This window comes from Artibeus jamaicensis, unplaced genomic scaffold (assembly GCF_021234435.1).
Source record: "Artibeus jamaicensis isolate MK-2021 breed Jamaican fruit bat unplaced genomic scaffold, CSHL_Jam_final contig_548, whole genome shotgun sequence".
Classification (NCBI taxonomy): domain Eukaryota; kingdom Metazoa; phylum Chordata; class Mammalia; order Chiroptera; family Phyllostomidae; genus Artibeus; species Artibeus jamaicensis.
The window spans coordinates 8,871,298-8,893,388 of NW_026521883.1; the positions used below are offsets into that span (position 1 = coordinate 8,871,298).

The 22,091-nt window shown below is 52.5% G+C and overlaps 2 protein-coding genes across 4 annotated transcripts in view; one reads left to right on the forward strand and one right to left on the reverse strand.

Annotated features, from left to right (window-relative positions):
• Window positions 1-13,175, forward strand: RASL12 (RAS like family 12). The gene is made up of 5 exons (XM_037155654.2): window positions 1-510; window positions 2,399-2,455; window positions 7,663-7,736; window positions 8,440-8,630; window positions 11,275-13,175. The coding sequence occupies exons 1-5, from the start codon at window positions 408-410 to the stop codon at window positions 11,648-11,650; spliced, it is 801 nt and encodes a 266-aa protein (XP_037011549.1). The 5' UTR covers window positions 1-407; the 3' UTR covers window positions 11,651-13,175.
• SLC51B (solute carrier family 51 subunit beta) overlaps window positions 13,123-22,091 on the reverse strand; it is a 17,429-nt gene continuing 8,460 nt past the window's right edge. For all 3 annotated transcript variants that reach the window (XM_053670080.1, XM_053670079.1, XM_037155655.2), the window contains 3 exons: window positions 17,162-17,372; window positions 15,910-16,000; window positions 13,123-13,489 (listed from right to left, as the gene is read on the reverse strand). In XM_053670080.1, the coding sequence (XP_053526055.1) occupies window positions 13,336-13,489; window positions 15,910-16,000; window positions 17,162-17,282 (366 nt within the window). In that variant the 5' untranslated portion in view covers window positions 17,283-17,372 and the 3' untranslated portion in view covers window positions 13,123-13,335. The remainder of the gene's footprint in view (window positions 13,490-15,909; window positions 16,001-17,161; window positions 17,373-22,091) is intronic.

A 22,091-nucleotide genomic window follows, 5' to 3' on the forward strand; every position in this document is an offset into this window, starting at 1 on the left:
TCTCCGGTCCTCGTCCTTCCCTGCCGGGTCTGGGGGAGCGCTCCGGACGGTGACAGCACCCCTGCCTTCCAGGCCGAGCACGTTGGGCTGCGCTGGCGGTCGAGCACCTCCCCCGCGTCTTCCGCGGGGTGAGTGCGCCCCGCGGGGTGCTCCCGCAGCCCTTACAAGGAGTTTGGCGGCGCTCGGGGGCGGCCCCGCCCGCCGTGCTCCACCGGCCCCTCCTCCCCCGCGCTCGGGCTGAGCCGCGGGAACACCGCCCGCTCCTCGCGGGGCTCGGGGCGCAGGCACGGACCAGGCAGAGAGAGCCGGGGGAGTCCTGGGTCGCCCGCCCCGGAGGGCCCCGACGGGCGGCCACGCTGACTGGGGCCCCTCGGCCGAGGACCCGCATCCCTCTTCGCAGCGTCGCCATGTCCTCGGTGTTCGGGAAACCCCGCGCGGGCAGCGGGCAGCAGAGCGCGCCCCTCGAAGTCAACCTGGCCATCCTGGGGCGCCGCGGCTCCGGGAAGTCGGGTGAGTGGGGCGGGCGCCAGGACGGGACCGGGTCTGGTGGGGCCCGGGGAGGCCACGAAGGGATGTGGACGCTGCCGTGGGCGGGAGGGCAGACTCTCCCACTGGCCTTGGGGGTTTCCCGCACCCAGATAAGCTGGGCCGACGCCGTGATTTTCTTTGCCTCGGTTTCTCTGTTGCTCGGCGCGCTCTCCGCTTCGTTCTCAGCTGCTCCGTCTCTCGTCTGTGGCCCCAGGTTTCTCTCCCTTCCGTCTCCGGCTGTCTCCCAGCCCTCTGCCAGTTTCTCCTCGTGCCCCCCTACCCTCTATTACCTCTCCCTGGGGCCCGCTCTGGGCTCGACACCAAAATGCCACGTTAGGCACTGACCCCAGCCCACGGCCCCTTAATCACAGCCTTGCTCCTCCCTGATTTAGGCTGGAGGTGAAGGAGCCGCTGGCCTCTGAAGGGAGTTGGTAGAAGTCTTTGGCTACTGGGGTTTTCCAGGCCACACTCCCCTCCTCAGTTCCCTGGGATTCTGGAACAAAGTGTGCATTCTTATCAAATGTATTAGTTCCAAGCCAGACCCCTCTCTTGACTTTCTGGAAACAAATTGGACTATGGTCCCAGGAGCCTGGGACCATCCTCTACAAACCGAGATATTATTTCTGTCAGCACTAAGCTCTGCCTTCACCACTCCTGGCAGCTCTCACCCACCTGGAGCCAAGGGGATGGAAATGGGGGTGTCACCACAGGCAGAGACCCAGCGAAAGGGTCCAGCCCTCCCCTTGCCACTCACAGTCCCAGGCCAGGTGGGAGGGGGGGGCCCTTCCACTGGCCATTTTCCAGGTACAGCCATTAGTGAATGGCCCGCACCAGCTCAGTCAGCTCTTGGTGCCCTTCCCCAGGGGTCCTTCGGAACTTGCTGGGCATGTCCTCTCTGCTTGTTAAGCCAGCCCTCTGGCTCAGAGAGTGATGACTCTGAATCATGTTTTCCTACAGAAAAGATTTGCCCTCTTCCCTTTGAAAATAAGATTGTTATTTGGAGCTCTGTACAGGTTAGCCAGTGGCTACATGAGTAAAGAAATTTAAATTAAAAAATATATATTCCCTGGGTATGACTTTGCAAACTGACACTGATAGGAATTCTGGGAAAGAATTTTAAAGATTTTCTTTAAACTATTGCGTTACTTTTTAAGAGTTCAGTATAATAGTTGGCTGGCCCTTGGCTTTTTGTGATTAAATTCTGAACAAAATCAGAATTCTGTTTATGTATCGCACCTGGGGAGAAATTCCTTCTTGAACCTTGCACGCTTTGAGACACTATGGTGAGTGCATAGGATTCGAGGCCTGGAGGACTGAGGACTGCAGTGTGTTTACTCGGGACACAGACTGGGCCTGGAAATCCCAGGCCCTGCAGGGGTCACACTGCCCCCAGGGATCCTCCGCGGAGCCACTTGGCCCTTACTCAAGAGAGTAAGGCTGGTGGCCAAAACTGGAGTAAATGCCCACTACGTTTCGGAATCTGGGTGACTTGTCCGGGCTGGAGGATGTCTCCCCCGGGTTGGGGCTGACCCCAAGGTAACTGGTTGCCTGGGTCCTGCCCTCCAGGCGGATCTTCACAGACACCCCTTAGGCTTCCCTCTCGTCACTTTTCTTGCCATTAAAAACCAAACAAACAAAAAATCCTAGGATGCAGCTAAAGGGACACAGTTCTTCATATTTCTGGTTTCTTCTGAGTCTCTCAAACCAACTCCTCAGCTCCCAGCCTCATTCCTCCAGAGACTGGAGCTTGGTGCCAGCCAGGGGTCACAGAGGCCAGATGAGGCCTTTCTGAAATGAAAGGGTCAGGCTCCAGGGGCCAGCAGCCAGACACAGCAGGGGGACTGAGCCGGTTTCTCTCTGCTTCTTACAGCTCTGACCGTGAAGTTCCTCACCAGAAGGTTTATCAGTGAATATGACCCCAACTTGGGTAAGAAAGCACTCCTCCCTGTCCCCCCTGCTGTGCCTCTCTTGGATCCAACCCCCTGCCCACCCCCCCAACAGACACCCACGCTTCGGTGGGCCCAGGTCCGACCGGGATCCAATATCTGGGGGCAGAGGGCAGGAGCCACCAGACAACTTGGGGGTTGGCCAGATTCAGAGAGCTGTGTGATTTGCCCTAAATTATGAGGTAAATTATTCCTTTTTAAAAAATTAAACATAGCAGAGCATCTACATCCACCAAGTGCTGTTTTTCAAGTGGGTCACTCGATGATGCACTTTTGCAGAAAAGTTGGGCAAGACATTTGAGAAATTCTGTAGTGGAACTGGCTTCTGAACCAGTTTCTGAACCACGCAAGAAAACTAGTCTTGTGTTATTGACATATCATGTTATAATGGCAAAAGGGATGCTCTGGTGTTGGTCAGAGCCGAGTTTGAATCCTAACTCTGCCACATATTGGCTGTGCAGCCTTGAGGCAGTCACCTAACATCTCTGAACTTCTGCTTCCTCATCTGTAAAGCAGGCATAAAAAACACCTATCAGAGAATTACTGTGGGGGTGAGAGATAACACATGTCACAGAGCCAGCTTTGTACTTGACCCACAGCGTACGTGCAGTGCGCATTTGTATCTCCCTCCTCAAATGGCTTCCTGTCTATGGTGGCTGAGGTTCCCCCAAATTAATCAGATCAATGTTTCTGAAAATTATTTTCAGTAGCAGGAACTTTTCCTTAAATAACTTCTTACATGGTACCCTAATATCTAAAATAAATAAATGAAGAATTTTATTAGTTATACACGTCATCTAAAGCTCCCATTTATAACATTTGTTATTGTAAACTGGGCACTGAGAAAAATGAGTGCTCTGAATCTCTTAGCCTTTTGGAAATGAAGGTTGCGGTCTTGGATTCTTTTCCCCAATCGTAAGAATGGAATAAAGTACTTATGGTACCCCTGAGAACACCCCCGAGGAAACCTAGGGCTCAGAGCTCAGGCCACACAGCGGCACAGTGAGGCACTTCCTGCAGCAGGTGTCGGAGCACCACCGTGACCCTAAAGGAAAGAATTCCTTAGCCCATGGGGCCCACCAGGCCCTCGGTTCAGGCTGGAGTGTTGAGTCCCAGTGTCTGAGCAGGACAGGACCTTAGGGCTGTGTAGGCCAATGGTTTTTAGAATATTTTCCGTGAGTACCAGAATCCCTTCTTCTGACCAGGAGGTTCACCCTTGGATATGACACCAAACTGGGTGAGGAACTACTTGGGTAAGGACATCTTAAACAGAACCCCAGGGTGCTGAACAGAGAAATTGAAAGGGCTCCCCCAATTAAGTCAAGAGTACAAGGCAAGTGACTGGCCAACAACCCCTTAGGAGTTTGTCCCTCTAAACCTGGCTTGACCACCAGTGCTCTGGCAGAAGCCCTCCATGCCCCAGTGGAGGAAGTAGGCCCGAGGAGCTGAGGCTTCTGCACGAAAGTCACACAGCAGGTCTGAGTAGAGCTCATTTGACTTTGCAAACTGCAGGAGCAGACATGGGATGTGACTGCATGCTGGCAGGGTTGGGAGAAGCCAGAGCACAAAGTCAGATGGAGTGGGGGCTCTGAAGAGGGCAGGGGGGACAGAAGATGGAAGAAAAGGCGCCCAAGAGTGAGCATCTGGGAAGGGAAAATAGGGAGTCTCAAGAATGGTCCCCCAAAAGGCAGACTCTGCCCAGCTCAAATACTGCATACACATAACTAAAACTTATCTGTGGTCTATCTGAAATTCAAATTCAACTGGGCACCCTGTATTTTATCTGGCAACCCGCCTCCGTTCTCTCTCCCTCCCTGCCCCCTAGTCCACACCCTTCAGGCAGGGTCCCACCAAAGGAGCCTGTCACAGTGGTGGTCTGAGCTTCCTGGCTAATTGTGGATTCTGACCTGCTAGTGGAATGCGTGGTCAGACTGTTTGGGGGCAGCGGCTTCGTAATAGTTAGTCATCCTACCCTGAGTGCCTATGCTCTGAGATGACCAGATGCTCTCCCCTCAGCCATTCCAGGAGGCCAGTGCTACTCCTGCAAGTTCTATTTCACTGTCTAAACATTGTGGCCACCATCCCATGGCTGCTCCCAGCAACAGTGGGACCCTGGGGCCAGAGCCTTTCCTTCTGTGCAGAAAGGTCTGAGCGTCCAAGGGCAGAGTTAGCCACAGGAGATGGAGAGCCACGCTCCCCTCTGCAAAGGTCTGCCGAGAGCCTGAGCTCAGACGGAGGCTCCCGAGCATGGGAGCCTGTGTAACTTGTTCCCATTGCCAGCATGCAGCATGGTGCTCAGTATGACGTAGGTACTTGTAAACATGAAATCGAAGTTTGATTTTAGGATTGTCCTTTACAGAGCAGCTTCTATTATTATCCCCATCTTACAGATAAAGAAACTGTGGCAGTGGTTTGCCTAAGATCATGGAGAGCCTCAGGTTCAAAGGAAAAAGAGACACCAGCCCAGTTGCTCTCCACTATGGGCAGCCTCGTGCTGCAGAGGACTGCCGTCAGAGGCCTGCAGGGTGCTGGGCTGCCCGAGCCTTGGTTTCCCCGTGTGGCAGAAGTGACTGCCCAGACTCTGTGTGTGTGAAAGCTGTGCCTCATTATGGGTTGTGACTGATAGAGCCAGTGGGAGCCAGGAGATTCAGTGCCTGCCACGGGACTTTGCCTGTGCTGAACACTGGGGGCGGGGGCGGGCCTCCAGGAGAACGCCCTCTTGCAGAGGTCTGCGGCCATCTCACCTGGCTTGCCCGGGACAGGATGATAGCTTCTCTCCTGCCCACGTCTGCTCCAGCAAGGACATGGGCATCATTTTTGAGACATTGTCCTCTTTATACTCTGACCCGAGCTCCTTTTAAAAGATTTTTACTGTACATGAGAGAAAAATGTTTGAGAAAAGAATCTTCTCCCAGCACTAAAGTCCACAGAATGTTATTTAGAACTAGAAATGATGAGGCCCAAGTGTTTAAAAACAGCAGAATGCCCTTAGGGCAGGGACTAGTGATGGGAAGAAGGATTGTTACTGTGACTTGGAAAGGAGCCCTCACCTTTCAGAGTCACCTCACTTGTAAAGGGGGAGGAAGCTGGTTACGATGGCCTCTAAGCTTCTCCCAGCTCACCCATGCAGTTCCGCATCCTCAGCCGGGCTGGGAGCTTCTGCTCTCCCCCTGTGCTCCACCCAGATAGAGCTGTAAGGTTGACTGGCCCACTGAGCAAAGGGAATGAAAAAGTCCCAGTGGAGAGGCAGCCCAGCCAAAGGTCCACAAGTTCAAGTTCCCTTGTGGACAGATGTTGTGTGGCTGTGGCGGAGTTCCCTCCTTCTCTGGGCCTCGCCTCCCTGCCGTCTCTGCCTCCCTGTCATCTCTCTGCTGTGCACCCAACAGCAGCGACCTTGAAAGGCTGTTGTTCTATAAAAGACGACAGGAGACCAGGACCAGGGTTGGGCTGATATTTTTCCTTGGACTGGGCAGGACATGGTGCTTGTTTGGGGCCAGGAGCTGTGAAGTCCCAAAAAGGGGCGCATCAGACACCTTGGGCAGAAAAATCAGAATGAGATATAGGCATCTAGGGGCAGCACTTCTGGTACCAAATATAGTTAAACATTTAGGGCATATTTTCCATTAATTTTTTTTTTGTCTTTGAATAAGAGCGGCATTTTTCCAAGTCCCCAAAGCAGGCTGGGGACGGGAGCTGTCTGCGATTCCTGCTGGCTGCTGGAGGACCTGGCGGGTGTCCAGGCTCGGCTCAGCTGCCCGTGACCCTCAGAGAGAACTATCTGACTCAGCCAGGGTTGGGGGGTTCTTTTCTCACAGCAGCTGCTGCCAGGAAGACAGAGTGGGCCTCAGTTATACTTAGAGGGGTTTTAGGGTCACTTGGGGCATGGGGACACCCAGGGAAAGGTAAGGACCAAGTGCACTCACACAGGTGGGCCAGTGGCACAGGGGGAGTTTGGGACAGTGATTGTCAGTGTGGCAGCAAGGTCCTTTGTGCATGCCTGGCCACTTGCCGCTCTCCCAGGTTTGAGGTCGTGAGCATTGAAAAAAGTAAACACTCATGAGATCCCAATAAGACCAGTAGCTTAGTTTATAATGTGGTACCAATGTCAACTTCCTGGTTTTGATCACTGTACTGTGGCTATGTACAACGAGTTAACGTTGGGGGGATGGGCTTGGTGCTTGTGCACACGTGGAAACAGGTGCACACACACGTTCGTGCAGAGACTGCCCTCGGCCCCACTGGGGGATGGTGCACAGGAACGCTCTGCATTGAACACTGTCGTATCACTCCTGTAATACATGAGTCTAGGGTTATTTCAAAATAAGAGGTGAAAATAAAGCACCTGGGAATGTGGACCTGCCCAGTAAACTCTGGAGCACTATGGTCCCCACTGTCCATTTGTGGAGGGCACTTGTGGAGGGCCAGGGCCCCTGTGCAGGCGCCCCTCCCCCCCAGTCCCCTCACAGCCCTGGGAGATAGTGCAGGGACAAGCATGCAGCGCAGGGCCTGGCACAGAGCAGAGCTGCAGACCGTTAGCCAGTGTTATCAGCTTGTCCCCCGTTGTAAAATGAGGAAATAGCTCTTTTCAAAGAGCTGAGGTGCCTTCACCAAGTCACACAGCTAAGTAGCTGAAGTAGGGTTTGATTCTGCATCTCCGACCTAAAACTTTCAACTACCAGATTCCTCTGCTATTATTTTGACAAGGGTTATTTGTAAAACCTCCTCGGGATCTCTAAACAGGGTGTTCTCACTGGGGGCAGGAGGACTGTGCTTGGAGACTTCCTGTGGTACAGGGGTCAGAGGTGCGGAGGGCGCGGAAGCTGGGAGCTCAGGAGGAAGGGGCGGCAGTGCAGCTCCTGAGGCCTCTGCTGCTCCCTGGGCCCATGGCCACACGCTCCAACCTGCACGCTTACTGGGTGGGCCCAGAACACAGTCCTGTCCCCCGTGGCATCTGCTCCCAGTGGCCCCTGCCACTCCGAGTTGCTCCGAGTCCTGACAGGTGGAACGGTGCTTCCTTGGCAGGAGGTTCTGCTCATGTCTCCATGTGGCCCAGCTCAGCCAACCCTTTGTTAGGTTCCCCAAGCTGCACAGGGTCAGCACAGAGGGAAGCTGGGATTCAGGCCAGTCCATCATCAGCTGAGTGGCCTGCTCCGTCTTTAACCTGGTTGGCTATCTGTCTGTGTTGCAGAGGACACCTACAGCTCGGAGGAAACTGTGGACCACCAGCAAGTCCACCTGAGGGTCATGGACACTGCAGACCCGGTAACGTTACCCTCATGACAGCTGAGAGTCAGGGCAGCCTCCTGAGAGTCCTGGCCCCATGGTGGCGGGGGGGGTAGTCAGATGGGAATATGTGTCCCTGTTAAGCTCCAGTTTGCTGTGTGACCCTCTCTGGGCCTGAATCTCTTCATTTGGCAAATGAGAGGCGATGCGCCAGGCCTCAGGAAGCCCGATGATTGTGGCACTGGCTCCGAGCCCCTGTGCTCTGGGGCCTGATGCCTGTGCACACATGGAGACAGGTGCACACACTTGTTTACACAGAGGCTTCCTTTGGCTCAGGTCCCCCACCCCCCATACACACCTCTCCCCTGTGTTCTCACCACCTCCTGCCAAGGCCGGATGGCAGTTCTTCTCAGAAGCCAAAAGGGCACCGTGAACCTGACCCAAATCCAGCAGTGCTCAGAGACAGCCAGGTCTCAGTAGGGGCCATGCTAGAGTGTTGGCTCTGTACCCCAGAGGTCAAGGTCTCCAAGTCTCTGGCTGGGTGGTGGGAGGGAGGCTCACGAGACAATGTCTCCTTTCACACCAAGCCAAATCCACACTCAAGTGCCCCTTTGACAAGGGCTGTGCTGGGGAACAATATACAAAGACCCAGAGAGTAGGGAGGTGGGATGGGGCAGCTCAGGTGAAGGCCTTTACCCCGACCTCCTCTGTCCCTGACCGGGGCTTCCCTCCTTTGCCCCAGGACACCCCCAGAAACTGTGAGCGGTATCTGAACTGGGCCCATGCCTTCCTGGTGGTATACAGTGTCGACAGCCGCCAGAGCTTCGAGGGCAGTGGCATCTACCTGGAGCTGCTTGCATTGCATGCGAAGGAGACACAGCGCAGCTACCCCACTCTGCTGCTGGGCAACAAGCTGGACATGGCCCAGTATAGGTGAGTGCGGAGGTTCACCCCACAACTGGAGAGCCCCCTTTCCCCTTTTGCGAAGTCTGGGTGTCATCTTCAGGGATTATTTGGCTGCTAAGAACAGTAATCTCTTGAATTTATGTAAAAGAGGGTGTGTTGTGAGGGTGTGGCCTTCCAGGTAGCCGTGGCCAGAAGGGAAGGGTGTCTGGGCAGCACAGAGGCTGGACCCTGAAAGTCAGAAGACAGGCCACTCCTTCCATCCTCATGGGGCTCTGCGGTCCCTCTTGGCCTCACCCTTTCTTGCGTGAGTCTATGTGACCCTCTGTTCCCACTCGGAGTAACTGGCTGGTCATTCTGTGCCCAATTCCAAGTCTAGGGAGAGAGACTCTGATTGGTTTCTTGGGTCAGGTGTCTGCGCTGGTCCAACCAGCTCTCGCCTCACCCAAGCCTGGCCCTCAGGCTCGCTTCCATGGCTGGCTGTGCTGAGGACAGCTTGTCTTAGGAAGGGTTGGACTTGAATCAGAGGTCACAGGCCGGGCCAGGGGGAAGATTTCCATCAAAATTGCAGCCGTATTTTGCTTGGCCAGCACTGTGTTTTCGAAGACCTGGAATCGGAATGCTTCAAGGTGGGGCCTGCTCTTTCTAGCTGACCACAGGCCTCACCACTCCCCATGGCCCACCTCCACCCTCGCCACACATTTGAGTTGCCTGCCCACCCTGAGGCTTCTGAGACTGTCATGCCTCCACTGAAATCCCACTGGCCGCCTTCTCCATGACTGGCCTTTGTCCTCTACGGCCAGTCCACCTGTGACGTATGCCACCTCCCACCGGCCTCCCACCAGTCCCTCCTGCTTTCGCAGGCCCCAAAGGTGTATCGACTGGTGGTAGCAAGGAGGGGACCCTTTGTTTAGCAGAGGTCAGATGGACTGTGGGAAAAGGGGGTTGCAGGCTTAGGGCCTTCACAGGCAGGCGAGTTCTCAGACACAGACATAGTCCATCTCAGGGGACCGGGGGCAGCTGGGTGACCTGAAAGCCGAAAGGAGCCCCAGAGCCTAGAAGAGGTGTCAGAGGACTGGACCAAGATAAACCAGTTTTCACCACGAGGGAAAAATACAAAACTCAACCATTGTTTTGATACCAACCTTTGTCAACCAGATTGTCTAACAGTGGTTTAGGAGCAAATCACAAAAAAATATAGGCTCCAGTGAAGTAGCGTCGGTTCCCTAAGGATAAGTCAGTCTATCCCCATGTCTGACTTTGACCAGGTCCCTAGGTTAGGGGGCCAGGACTTGATGGACATGCAAATCCGACTTGAGCTGAGCGTCCATCAGTGTCTCCCATGATTGTCTGGCAGCTAAAGAGTAAAACATAGTTTAGAGCCGTGGTTTCCAAACCACTCACAACATTGCCACCAGGCTGCCACAGAATAAAATAGGACAGCGCTACATGCCTGTGTCACCCACTCATGCGTGCGTGCATGGGGTTCTTGTTTCTGAAAGTCCCAATGACAAAGTTTCAGATTCAAGGTTATTATAAAAAGTAAATATAATATTAAATATTCTTTCAAAGGGCTTCCTAAGAAGCGGTGAGCTTATAGACAGGACCCCAGCCTGGGTGGGGAGGGGAGCAGGGGCTCTGCCCTGACCCTTTTTGTCCCGGTCACTCTGTCTCTCTGGTGCTGCCCTGGTTGGCTGGCCCACTCCCAGCCCCCTGCTCCTGCCAAAGGAACCTTGGTTCCCAAACCCGTTCCCACCAGCCCCCACCCTAGTGTCTCCTCTCATCTCATGGGCTGTGCCATTGTCCTCAGGAGTGGTGGGTGGGGCAGCTCAGGAGCGGGGGGCCAGTCAGGAGGATTCAGTCATTGAACCTTGGCCTCAGCACTTAAGGGACCCCCTGTCCCTTCCACCTTTTGGACACCTGGCCTGCCCGAGAACCAGTCTTCTTTCTCCTCTCACCCCTGTTCCCATGGTTTCCAGGCCAGACACTTTCGGGACCCTCCCAGCTACAAATATTTGATCCCACCTTCCTGGCAGGTGACCTAGGACTGAGCTGGGAAGAAGTGCTGTGCGCTCCCTCCTCTCCCCGTGAAATGCCGTCACCCTTTCTCTCCTGCACTCCCCTGGGCGGGCAGACAAAACTCGCCATGAGCCCCAAGAGCCTTGCCAGCCACAGGCATCCTGAGTGACCTTGGCCCTCCACGCCTCTGTGAGATGCCTCACAGCCTTCAGTCCAAACCACTGCGAGGCTGACCCCACAGGCGAGGGCTGAGGGGGGCTCATTTCCTGGCCGAGGGCCCCGGGTGGGGACAGAGGAGAAGTGGGGTTGGGGTGGCTGTCCTCCTCCCACCACAGGCAGGGTCTGGGCAGGGCCAGCTTCTCCCTTGCCTTTAACTTTGTTCCTAAATTCTGGCTTTGGTGACATCAGCCACCACTGATTGAGCACTGACCCTGCCTGGTACCAGGCTAGGCACTCAACACAAGTTACCTTTTCTAATCTTAACTCTGAGAGGCAGAGGTCATTATCCCGTTTTACTGATGGGAAAGCTGAGCCTCAGGGAGATGAGGATGAGCTAATCACCAAGCCAGTAAGTGGGAGCCCGGCGTAGGTAGGCCCAGGCCAGCCTGACTGGCGTGCGTGCTCCTGACCCTACCTCGCCCTGCTTCCCCACCAGGCAGGTCACCGAGGCGGAGGGCGCGGCCTTGGCGGGCAGGTTCGGGTGCCTGTTTTTCGAGGTCTCCGCCTGCCTGGACTTTGAGCCCGTGCAGCATGTCTTCCATGAGGCGGTACGGGAGGCCCGGCGGGAGCTGGAGAAGGGCTCCCTGGCCCGGCCCCTCTTCATCTCTGAGGAGAGGGCCCTGCCCCACCAGGCCCCACTCACTGCCCGTCACGGGCTGGCCAGCTGCACCTTGAACACACTGTCCACCGTCAGCCTGAAGGAGATGCCCGCCGTAGCCCAGGCCAAGCTGGTCACCGTGAAGTCATCCCGGGCCCAGAGCAAGCGCAAGGCACCCACCCTGACGCTACTGAAGGGCTTCAAGATCTTCTGAGGAACGCCCTGAGGATCTAGGCTCAGAGGCTGGGCAGGGCTGCAGGATGGTGGCTGGTTTCTGGCCACTGGCTTTCCCGCTGATGGAACAATAGCCTGCAGTGGACAGCTGACCCCTGCTCCAGCACCAAGCAGTGTCCCAGACACCCAGTTCCATGTGTGAGTTGGAGGGCCAGGCAGGAATGCTGCTCCTACGCCCTCTGGAGCCTTGGTTTCCATGGTAACCACTGCATTCCCTGCCATTGAAGGGAAACAGCCACTGGGACCACCCAGATCTCTGGGGTCAGCCTTAAGCAGGAGGAAACTGCAGTGTCCATCACGGCGTCACCCCTCTAGGTAGACGGCTCCAGGAGGCCCTGCCTAAGCGTAGGCCTGAGAACATCCTGTGGGAAGGGCAGCCCTGAGGTCCTTGAGCCACCTGGTGGACGGAAGGGCCGGGTGGGCGCAGGTTTTGGGGGGCGGGAGTCTGGCCCTTCCATTGTCTTCTGACCTCACAGAAGCCCCAGGCATCAAACCTCACAGTTTATCCAATTAATAACTAGTTTAAACCTATGGGACATCCTGTAAGAAGTCAAGTCACAGGAAGGGCTATTTCTAGGACTTTGCCTCTCATAGAGGGTAGAGGGAGAGGCTGTGGGTTGTCCAGGACAGGGGGCCTCTAGAAGTGGTCACCAGAAGGCAGGGCCCCCTTATTTTCCTGCCTTAAACTAAGGACTCTGTCCATCTACAGTCAGGACCGGCCTTCTCAGTGTTGTGACCAAAGCCACAGAGCCAAGCCATTCTCTCCCGTGGGGGCGACTCAGGACTCTGGGGAGCCCACAGCTGGCAGCATCAGGCCTCCAGGTGCCATTACCATGTCCTGTGTCCAGGGACAGAAACAGTGGACCGATTTGTAGCCGATTTGTAGGACCCGGTACCCTCAGCAATGGGTCTGCGTGTTTAAAGTGTTCTCTTGTAAGATAGAACCTGAAGCATGTGTGGTTCCTAAAGCAAATTTTTGCATAAATTATTTGGGGTGGCCCCTTCGGCTTATACCGCAGCACTGTGGCTCAGAAACATCGGGACCCTCCCTCAGGATCCATGGTTAGCCCGACAAGGGTCTCATAGTTTTCTAACTCTGTGTACCATGGGACCCCGGGCCTAATGGAAGTCTTTCTTTCATGGACCCTCAGCAGATAAGCAGATCAAGGAGAGGGCTCTGGTGGGAGGAAGGGGCCCGAAGGGATTCTGAGCTCAGAACCCTGCTCCTTCCAGGAGCTTGGATTGAAAGCAACAGCTCTAACCCAGCGTCCAGCCCTGTTTTACAGAGGTGGGGGAGCTGGGGTCTGAGGGAGGCTGCGAAGCCCTCAGGACTGCACGACCAGTCCCGGCAGGCTTCCCGACCCACGGGCTGGCTGTGGGTTTCACAGTTCCGCTCCCCACCGCTAGTGTGGGGACCACTGCCATTGAACAAAATGCAGTTTCAATGGCCCATATCCAGAAGCATTTTAATAAAAAGGGTTTGTGTGGATTTTTTCATAACAGAATCTTGGTTCGATGGCTGTTCCTTCACTTTATCTGCAGACAACACGGGGCACTGCTCTGCACTGCCACTCATTCTCGGGTTGTTGTGGGTCTGGAACGAAGATGTGCACACCCCTCTTTCTTCCTTCTCTCTCTCTCTCTCTCTCTCTCTCTCTCTCTCTTTTAACTTTGTAACTCAATTTCCTCTTGGGCCAAATCCTGCTTTTCTGAGAGCAGAGTCTCTCTTACGATGTTCACACTGTTGTCATCGTCGTTGGTGCTAATCTCAGCCAACACCTCTGGAGTTTGTTTTGCCGGTGGCAGCTTCTTTAGGTTTCTGGGAGGAAAGGAAACACTGTTGAACGTGAGTCCCCAGAGCTGGGGGTACTGAGTGGTTAGGGCAGGCCTAGGTTTCCCAGGCACGTGTGAGTTTGAGGGGAAATCCAACAGGCAGTTCTGGGAACTCTTGGGGGAGAAAGCTGAGGTGGTTTGAAGTTCTTTCGGCAGAGAAACAGCTTAGATTCGCCCATGCCTCTCCCACCAAGTCCTCACTGCCCACCTGCAAGTTCAACTATCAATGTCATTGTCCTCCTTACTGAGGAATTCAGCTCAGAGAAGCACACACCTGAGACATGCATCTAAGTCTCCTGACCCCGAGTCCTGTGTTTTCACCAAATCACTTTTCCTCCTCTCCCAGGACTGTCATCATACTGAGTACAGGTCCTCATCACCCCATCCTGTGTCCCCAGACATGCTGCAGGAAATTCCTAACTAATCCTCCTACCTCTGGGGGCCTGCTTCTCCAAACCGGCCTAAACACACCAGCCATGGTTCTAAAGCCCCAATGTGCACACATCACTCCCCAGCTCAAGCACCTTCAGTGGCTCCCCACTGCCCACCTCCTTAATCTGACATCCAAGATCCAACCCTCCTTCCAATAACTCCCCCAAATGTTCCCCCTTTGAGGTGGTTTTACTGAAGGTACACTTCCTGGCCATGGCGGAGGCACCCAGCTGTGGCTAGAGCTGACCGCCCAGAGAATCTGCTTGGGCCGGAGGGGGAGCAGCTTCGTGTCTGCTGCTCTGGTGGACAGACGCCTTGTCTCTGAGTTGACCTTGCTGAGGGGGACGCTTCCACCCAGGATGAGACAGGCAAGGTCATCTTAGGCGTACATCCCACTGGGCCCTTCTGCATGCAGAAGGATCCTGCTGAAACATAAACTTTTCACGTCCCTGCGCAAAGCCCTTCTCGCGAGCTAGAACCTGAACTCCTAAGGATGGCCCTCAGAATGTGCCCACTGAGTCCTGCCCCCTCTCATCCTCCCTCCTCTGCCCTCCTCACCCTGGGGCTACAGCCACACAGGCCCCCCTCCCACCTCAAGCTCTGTGTGTGTGTGTGTGTGTGTGTGTGTGTGTGTGTGTGTGTGTGTGTGTGCGCTGTCCCTTGGTCTGGAGGGCTTCTGCAGCCCACTCTCCTCTGTTTGCCCTACAGGCCCCAAGTTCCAGCTCTGTGCTCCCACAGTACTGTGTATGTCCTGGTCACCATTTGTCACCTTGAACTGCAGTCATCTCCTTGCCAAACTGTAAATTCCATAAGGCCAAGGCTGAATCTATCAGGGCCACTGCTGTGGCCCCCACTCAGCACAGAGCTTGGCACAGAGCTAGTGCTCAGCTCACGTCTGTGGAATGATGAACAGGCCATAGCAGTTCCTGACGACTAGTTCTCAGTGTGAACTACATGGGTTATTTCTTTTTTGACTTCCTAGCAGGACTATGGGGGAGATTCATAGATGACATAAACTGTGACACAGAAGGAAGGGCACGGGGGTTAGGCTGGCCCCTCCACGGATCCTTAATGACCTTGTTCTGCACAAGGGGAATGAATGATTTGTGCCTGTGCCACCTTACAGAGCTGTCTTGGGGGTCAGACAGAGAATGCACAGGTGTTTTTAAAATTACAAGCGTGATACAGATTTGAGGGAGAGATTCTTATTGTTTCAAAGTTGCTGATGGTGGTGGCTGACAGGTATAGAGCAGTTGTTGAGAGAATGAATGAATGAATGAATGAATGAGGTGAGCGCACTAAGCATAGACTGAGTGATTTCTAGGACTAGACGCTGCGCCAGGTGCTTGGGGAAACAAAGTGGAGTCAAATGCAGTCCCTCGAGGATCTCTCAAACATCAGCCCTGGGACCGCCCAGAGAGTTTAACCAAGTGCCCTGCCCAGGTCTCACCCTTTGTGTCAGAATCTCTGAGGTGAAACACAGCATTCTGTATTTTTAGTATTTCTCCCCGGAGATGGTGTTGTGCATCCAGAGTTAAGGAGTTTTGTTAACTATGGAAACGTTAGTGTTGCCCAAGGAGCCTCAGCTGTTCTCAGGTCTGCACCTGAGGCCTGCATTTGGCCTTGGAGCAGGGCAAGGCTTCACCCTTTAACAGCATCCTAACTCTGCCATGGCCACCACTGAGCACAAGGTGATAACCACAAGGAATTGGTTGTTACCACCACTTATAGGAGAAAGTAGTTCAGAGGCACTGAGTGGACAGCCATGCTAGTGAGTGAGACGGAGCTGGGATTTGAACCCAGGGCTGCATGACCCCAGGGCCAGCGGGTGGTAACTGGGCACAGTTGCTAGTTTCCCCACAATTCTAGGTTCTCAAAGGACCCTGAAGGCTGCATTTTCCTGCCCCAAAGGGTGGATAGCCAAGACCCATAGGGTCCCCACCTTCCAGAGCCCACCCCAGGCTAGCTCCTCACCTCCTGGTCTTGATGTTCCTTCCCAGGAGGACAATGCTTATCACGACCACCACACCCACCAGGACCAAGATGGAAATGTTCCAAGGAGATGCTGGGGAGGCACACACAGGACAGGGAATGAGGAGAGGCTAGGTGCCCCTCAGGCCCACCAACAGTTGGGGGCTGGGCCCAGACACAGCTCACAGCATCAACTGCCCCCTGCTGTGGACCAAGTGTTGTAGAGACTAGTTATGGCAAAGACGAGCCCCTGCCCTGTGCAAACTCCAGCATGTGCGTGGGGGGCAGGGGGAGGAGGGAGCCGGTCTGTCTTGGAGCAGCTCCAGTCTCACGGGAGACAGCACCGAAGCTGGATGACAGTTAGTGGGGTGAGTCGAGCCAAACTTCACAATCTTCCGGATTTTGTCAGGTACTGGCAACCCTGGGTGGTGCAAGGGAAGGAGGGAAGAGATGGATGGAATGAGAGGGGGAGAGGTGGAGGGAGAAAGGGAGGAAAGAGGGGAAAGAGGAAGAAAGGGGCGGCAGTTAAAATAGATTCAAAAACTGCCCACCAGTAATACAGGAGGTGGCCAGTCTGGATCTGGGTCACCAAGGTTTGCCCACACTGTACGAAAATGAGGCAGGACCCAGCCTCAGCGTTTGCATTCACTGTGCCCTCTGCCGGGAGTGCTCTTCCCCACGTAACCTGCACAGCTAAACCCTTCACCTGCTGCAGGCCTTCACTCCAATGTCAGCGTCTTAGTGAGGCTTCAAGAGCGCACTACCTACCCTTGCTGCTTACTTCCTACTCCTTTTCTCTGCTGAATTTTTCTCCTTGTTTTTTCTCTTAGCCCTGGAATCATCCAGAGTTTCACAAAATGCCCCTGCCCAGCTCATCACCAACACACTATGCATTTTCATTGTTTATCCTGTTCATTCTCTTTCACTAAAACATGTGCTTCATAAAGGCAGAAGTTTTGTTTTATTCACTACTGAAACCCTGGTGCAGAAAATAGTGCCTGGCACACAGAGGGAACTTAAATATTTGCGACTGATTGGATGGGTGATGAATGAATGAAGATCAAGCCCTGAGAGAAGGAGGCTGAGGGCCAGACACACCCTTCGGGCACTGGGACCCTCTGCCTCAGTCCCCGCTCTGAAGGAAATGTGCAGTGTGCTGTGGGGCAGCGGCCCCGTCCAGGGCTTCAGCCAGCGTCCGCTGTTTGCGTCATGTGTTGAGAGCACACACCCCACACGCCAGCCCCCTGCCGCTTACCATCTTCTACCCGAAAAAACCAAAGCATTTCTTCCAGCAGCTTCTGAGGCACAGCAGTACTAACTGGGGCTTGGGTGGCCCCCTCTCCAGGGTGCATGCCCTGCTCCTGGTTGGGGCACATATCTGACAATGAAGTCCTTAGGCCCCTTCGTCCCCTCAGCTGTCCTCTTGGCCTCCTAGGTACTGGCCCCTAGCAGAGCCTGGCAGACCCCTGGAAACAAAGCAGAGAGTGTGACTGGGGATTGAGCTCCCCCCAAATCCAACTGTCTTCTGGCCCAAAGTTACAGGAGCAGAACAGCCAGACTCCAGAGCAGGTGGGGCCTGGGGGCCAGAGACCACAGACTTGGGAGTCACTCAAATCTTTATCAAAACCCATCCCATGTGGGGAAGAGCCTGACCTGGGAATGAGGAGGACTAAGCCACCGATGGGCTGTGGGACCCTCACAGGGGACATCCCCCTTTTTTACCTGCTTGGCACCCCACTTCTGTAGCCCACACCTCCCCTTCACCCTGGTTTCTTAGCAAATTGTCCCATCTCTTGCCATTGATTTTTATGCGGTAGCCAATCACAGGACCCACGTGACAAAGGTTGGGCCTATCACAAGTCTCTTGTCCGGAGATTGGCATGCCTGCCGAGGAGCTGAGAAGGAGAGAGTGCCGGCAAAGGAGCGCTCCCTGTCCCGGCTGCCGTCCCTCGGCCTGATTGTCAGCGCTGCTCTCAGGTCAGCTGCCCCAAAACTTCTCTTTACACATGTTATCAGAATTGTTTTCACTGTCTGCAGTGGAAGAACCTGAATCCATGTTTCCTGGTTAAATCCCTTCATTAGGTTCAGCCTGGTTTCATCCCCACAGAACAAAGCAGGTTAAACAATCTGTGTTTCCTAACCCCCAGTCAGCTGTTGAATCCTAGTGCTAAAAAAATAATAATTCCAATTCTGGATGTTGACACGAGGCCATGTCACTATTCAAGGAATCAGCACCGAAATGCCACAGAGACCTACGTCCATATGGGAACTTGAAACCAGTAAAGGTAGCTCTACCGTGGTGCTGGCAGGGGGCTGTTAGTGGGAGGTGTCGGGAAAACTGGCTCAGCGTGCAGAGAAAAGGAAGGCCGGATGTGTGCCTAACACACTACATACAAAACAGACTCCACAATTAAAGACCTAAATGTAAGAGGAAAAAATATAAAGTTAATAGAAGTGGGGGAAAACTTTTTAATCTTTGCCTAAGAATACGGTTTGTTGGTTGTTTTTTTTTTAGATAGGAGGAGGGGGAAAGAGAGAAACATCATATGAGAAACACTGATTGGTTGCCTCCCATTTGTGTCTTGACTGGGAATTGAACCCACAACCTAGGTGTGTGCCCTGAACGCACAACTTTTTGGTGCACAGGACAATGCTTCAACCAACTGAGCCACCTGGCCATGGGAGAAGTGGGATAAAATTTTAAAACAAAGCTATGACAGCTCAAATCATTCAAAAACAACAAAAAAACCCCTGATGAATTGATTATATCAAAAATAAGATTATGTGCTCAATGAAGTATATCATCCATAAAATAACTAACACCTTTCTGACTGGGACAAGATATTTGCCATGCTTAAAACCAGGAAGAGAAGTATACACAAAGAATTCTTGGGAACTAATAAGAAAGACACAGGATCTCTTATAAATGGGTAAAGATCTAAAACCTGCAGTTTCCTATTACAAAATAGGAAGTCCAAAGGGCTAGTGAGCATATGAAGAAATGCTCAAACTCTTTGGTACTCAGAAAAATGCAAATTACTTCCAGCCAAGATGGAGGCATAGGTGGAAACACTGTGACTCCTTGCACAACCAAATTTAAGGACAACAAAGATTTAGAAACAAAAACACAACCAGAACAGACAGAAAATTGAACTGTATGGAAGTCTGACAACAAACCATTCATCCAAACCGGTAGGGGTGGAGTCAGCGGCTGGCAGAGAGGGGTCAAGGCAGGAAAAAGCGGTGGTTGGTGGACCCAGGTGTGGGGAGGAAACCAGCAGACCCAACCCAGTGAAGCACATAAGGCAGCTGGCTGACCACGGACACACTTTCACACGCAGATAAACCAGGGAAAAACAGGCAGCGAGACAGACCGCACAACCCAGGGCTCCAGTGCCAGGAAATAAAGCCTAAAAGCACGAATTGAAAAAACTTGCAGGGGTTGAGGTGCTGGGAGAGAGTTTCAGCCTCACAGGAGAGTTTGTTGGAGAGACCCACAGGGTCCTAGAATGTACACTAGTCCACCCACCAGGGAACCAGCACCAGAAGGGCCCAGTTTGCTTGTGGGAAGCGGCAGAAGGGACTGAAATCCAAGAGAGTGCAGAGTGAGCGCCACTGTTGCCTCTCTGCCCCCGCCCCCCCATACAGTATCTCAACCCAGTGACTAGGTTGCCCCACTCCAGTGAACACCTAAGGCTCTGCCCCTTATTACATAACAGACCAAAAAATTATCGCTCAAGCAGTAGAACAGATCAAAGCCCCAGAGCCAATACTTCTAAGCAACAGATAGCCAACTTATCAGACGCACAGTTCAAAACACTGGTGATCAGGATGCTCACAGAACTGGTTGATTATAATTCTCATCACAAATTAGACGACCATAATTCATCTGGTCATGAATTACTATAATTCACATTATGGTCACAAATTAGATGACCATAATTCCCTGGAAAATGCACATGGAACCAATAGTGATGGGAAGAAAACTGGGACTCAAATCAATGGAGTGGACCAGGAGGAAGAAAGAAACAACCAAACAGAAAAGAATGAAGAAACAAGAATTCGAAAAAAAGGACAGGCTTAGGAACCTCCAGGACATCTTCAAACATTCCAACATCCAAATTATAGAGGTACCAGAAGGGGAAGAGGAACAGCAACAAGTGGAAAAGTTATTTGAACAAATAATAAAGGAGAACTTCCCCAATCTGGCAAAGCAAATAGACTTCCAGGAAGTCCAGGAAGCTCAGAGAGTCCCAAAGAAGTTGGACCCAAGAAGGAACACACCAAGGCACATCATCATTACATTAGCCAAGATTAAAATGAAGGAGAGAATTCTAGAAGCAGCAAGAGATAAGGGGACAGTCACCTACAAAGGAGTTCTCATCAGACTGTCAGCTGATTTCTCAAAAGACACCTTCCAGGCAAGAAGGGGCTGGAAAGAGGTATTCCAAGTCATGAAAGGCAAGGACCTACATCCAAGATTGCTCTATCCAGCAAAGCTTTCATTTAGAATGGAAGGGCAGATAAAGTGCTTCTCAGATAAGATCAAATTCAAGGAGTTCATCATCACCATGCCCTTATTATATGAAATGTTAAAGGGACTTACTAAGAAAAAGAAGAAAAATATGAACAGTGAAAGGACAGCAAACTCACAGTTATTAACAAAAACACCTAAAACAAAAGCAAACTAAGCAGACAGCTAGATCAGGAGAGGAGCCACAGAAATGGAGATCACATGGAGGGTTAGCAACAGGGGAGTGGGAGGAGGAGAAGCAGGGGAGAAGGTACAGAGAATAAGTGGCATAGACGGTGGGAAGAAAATGGGGGGCAGGCAAGAATAGTACGGGAAATGTAGAAGCTAAAGAACGTAAGACACATGAAGATGAACTAAAGGGGGAGAATGTGGAGGAGAGAGGGTGCAGGGTGGAGAGGAGTAAAGCAGGGGAAATGGGACAACTGTAATGGCATTATCGATAAAATATATCTAAAACAAGAAAAATGCAAATTAAAAATGAAACACTACTTGACACCGATCAGATCAGCACAGACTGAAAAGCAAGTAATGCTGTGTGTGTGTGAGGCCCTGGGCCACCACCTCGTACTCTGACAGGGTGTGGGCTGGGGCCGCCGTCTGCAAGCAAAGTAGTCACAGTAAGTGCGCACAGTCACTCTGCTCCTGAGTGTGTATGTAATTACATTTTTAATGTGTGTGTGTGTGTGTGTGTATATATATATATATATACACACACTTTTTCTGGACAGACTATATATATATATAGAGAGAGAGACTATATATATGTATATATAGTCTATATATATATAGTCTGTCCAGAAAAAGTCCAGCCACTGTTAATATAACAAGAATGGTTTGTATGACACCGATGTAACCTGACAGCCAAGGAGAGTGGACTGGAATGGACATGTGTGAACAATGACGACTTCACTGTACTAGTCAGTGGGGGTGGTAGATGCCATGAGTGAGCATGTGTTCTGTGTGGCTGTTGCATTCAAGATGACTGAGTAGAGCAATGAATCTGCATCAGATTTTGTGTTAAGCTTTGTGTTAATTCCTCCACGGAAACTATTTGGATGATTCAGAAGTCCACAGCTGTGGGCAACTGGTGACTGGCAGCTTCATCACGACAACACTCCTGCTCATGCATCATGTCTGGTGCAAAGTGTTTTGGTAAAACATCAAATCGCCCAGGTGACTCAGCCCCCGCTACAGCCGACATTTGCTGCCCTGCAATTTCTGGCTTTTCCCAAAACTAAAATCATCTTTGAAAGGGAAGAGATTTCAGACTGTTGATGAGATTCAGGAAAGTAGGATGGGGAAGCTGATGGTGATTGGGAGAACTGTGAGGTCCCAAGGTGCCTACTTTGAAGGGGACTGAGGCATCATTGTCCTATGTACAATATTCTTTGTATCTTCTTAAATAAATGTCTCTTTTTCATATTACATGGCTGGATTCCTTCTGCACAGACCTTGTATGTCCCTAACATATTATCCCTAGGTGTCACAGGGGATGTGCCATTTATGAAAATGCAAAATACACGCGTACAAAACAACATATATTTTTAAAAAACACACTTTAAGAGAAAGGGAACAAGAATGGCAATAAAAGTAACTGAAAAAACAGGAGAAGGGTTTTGAAGAGACCAATCACGAAAACACGTGATGGGGC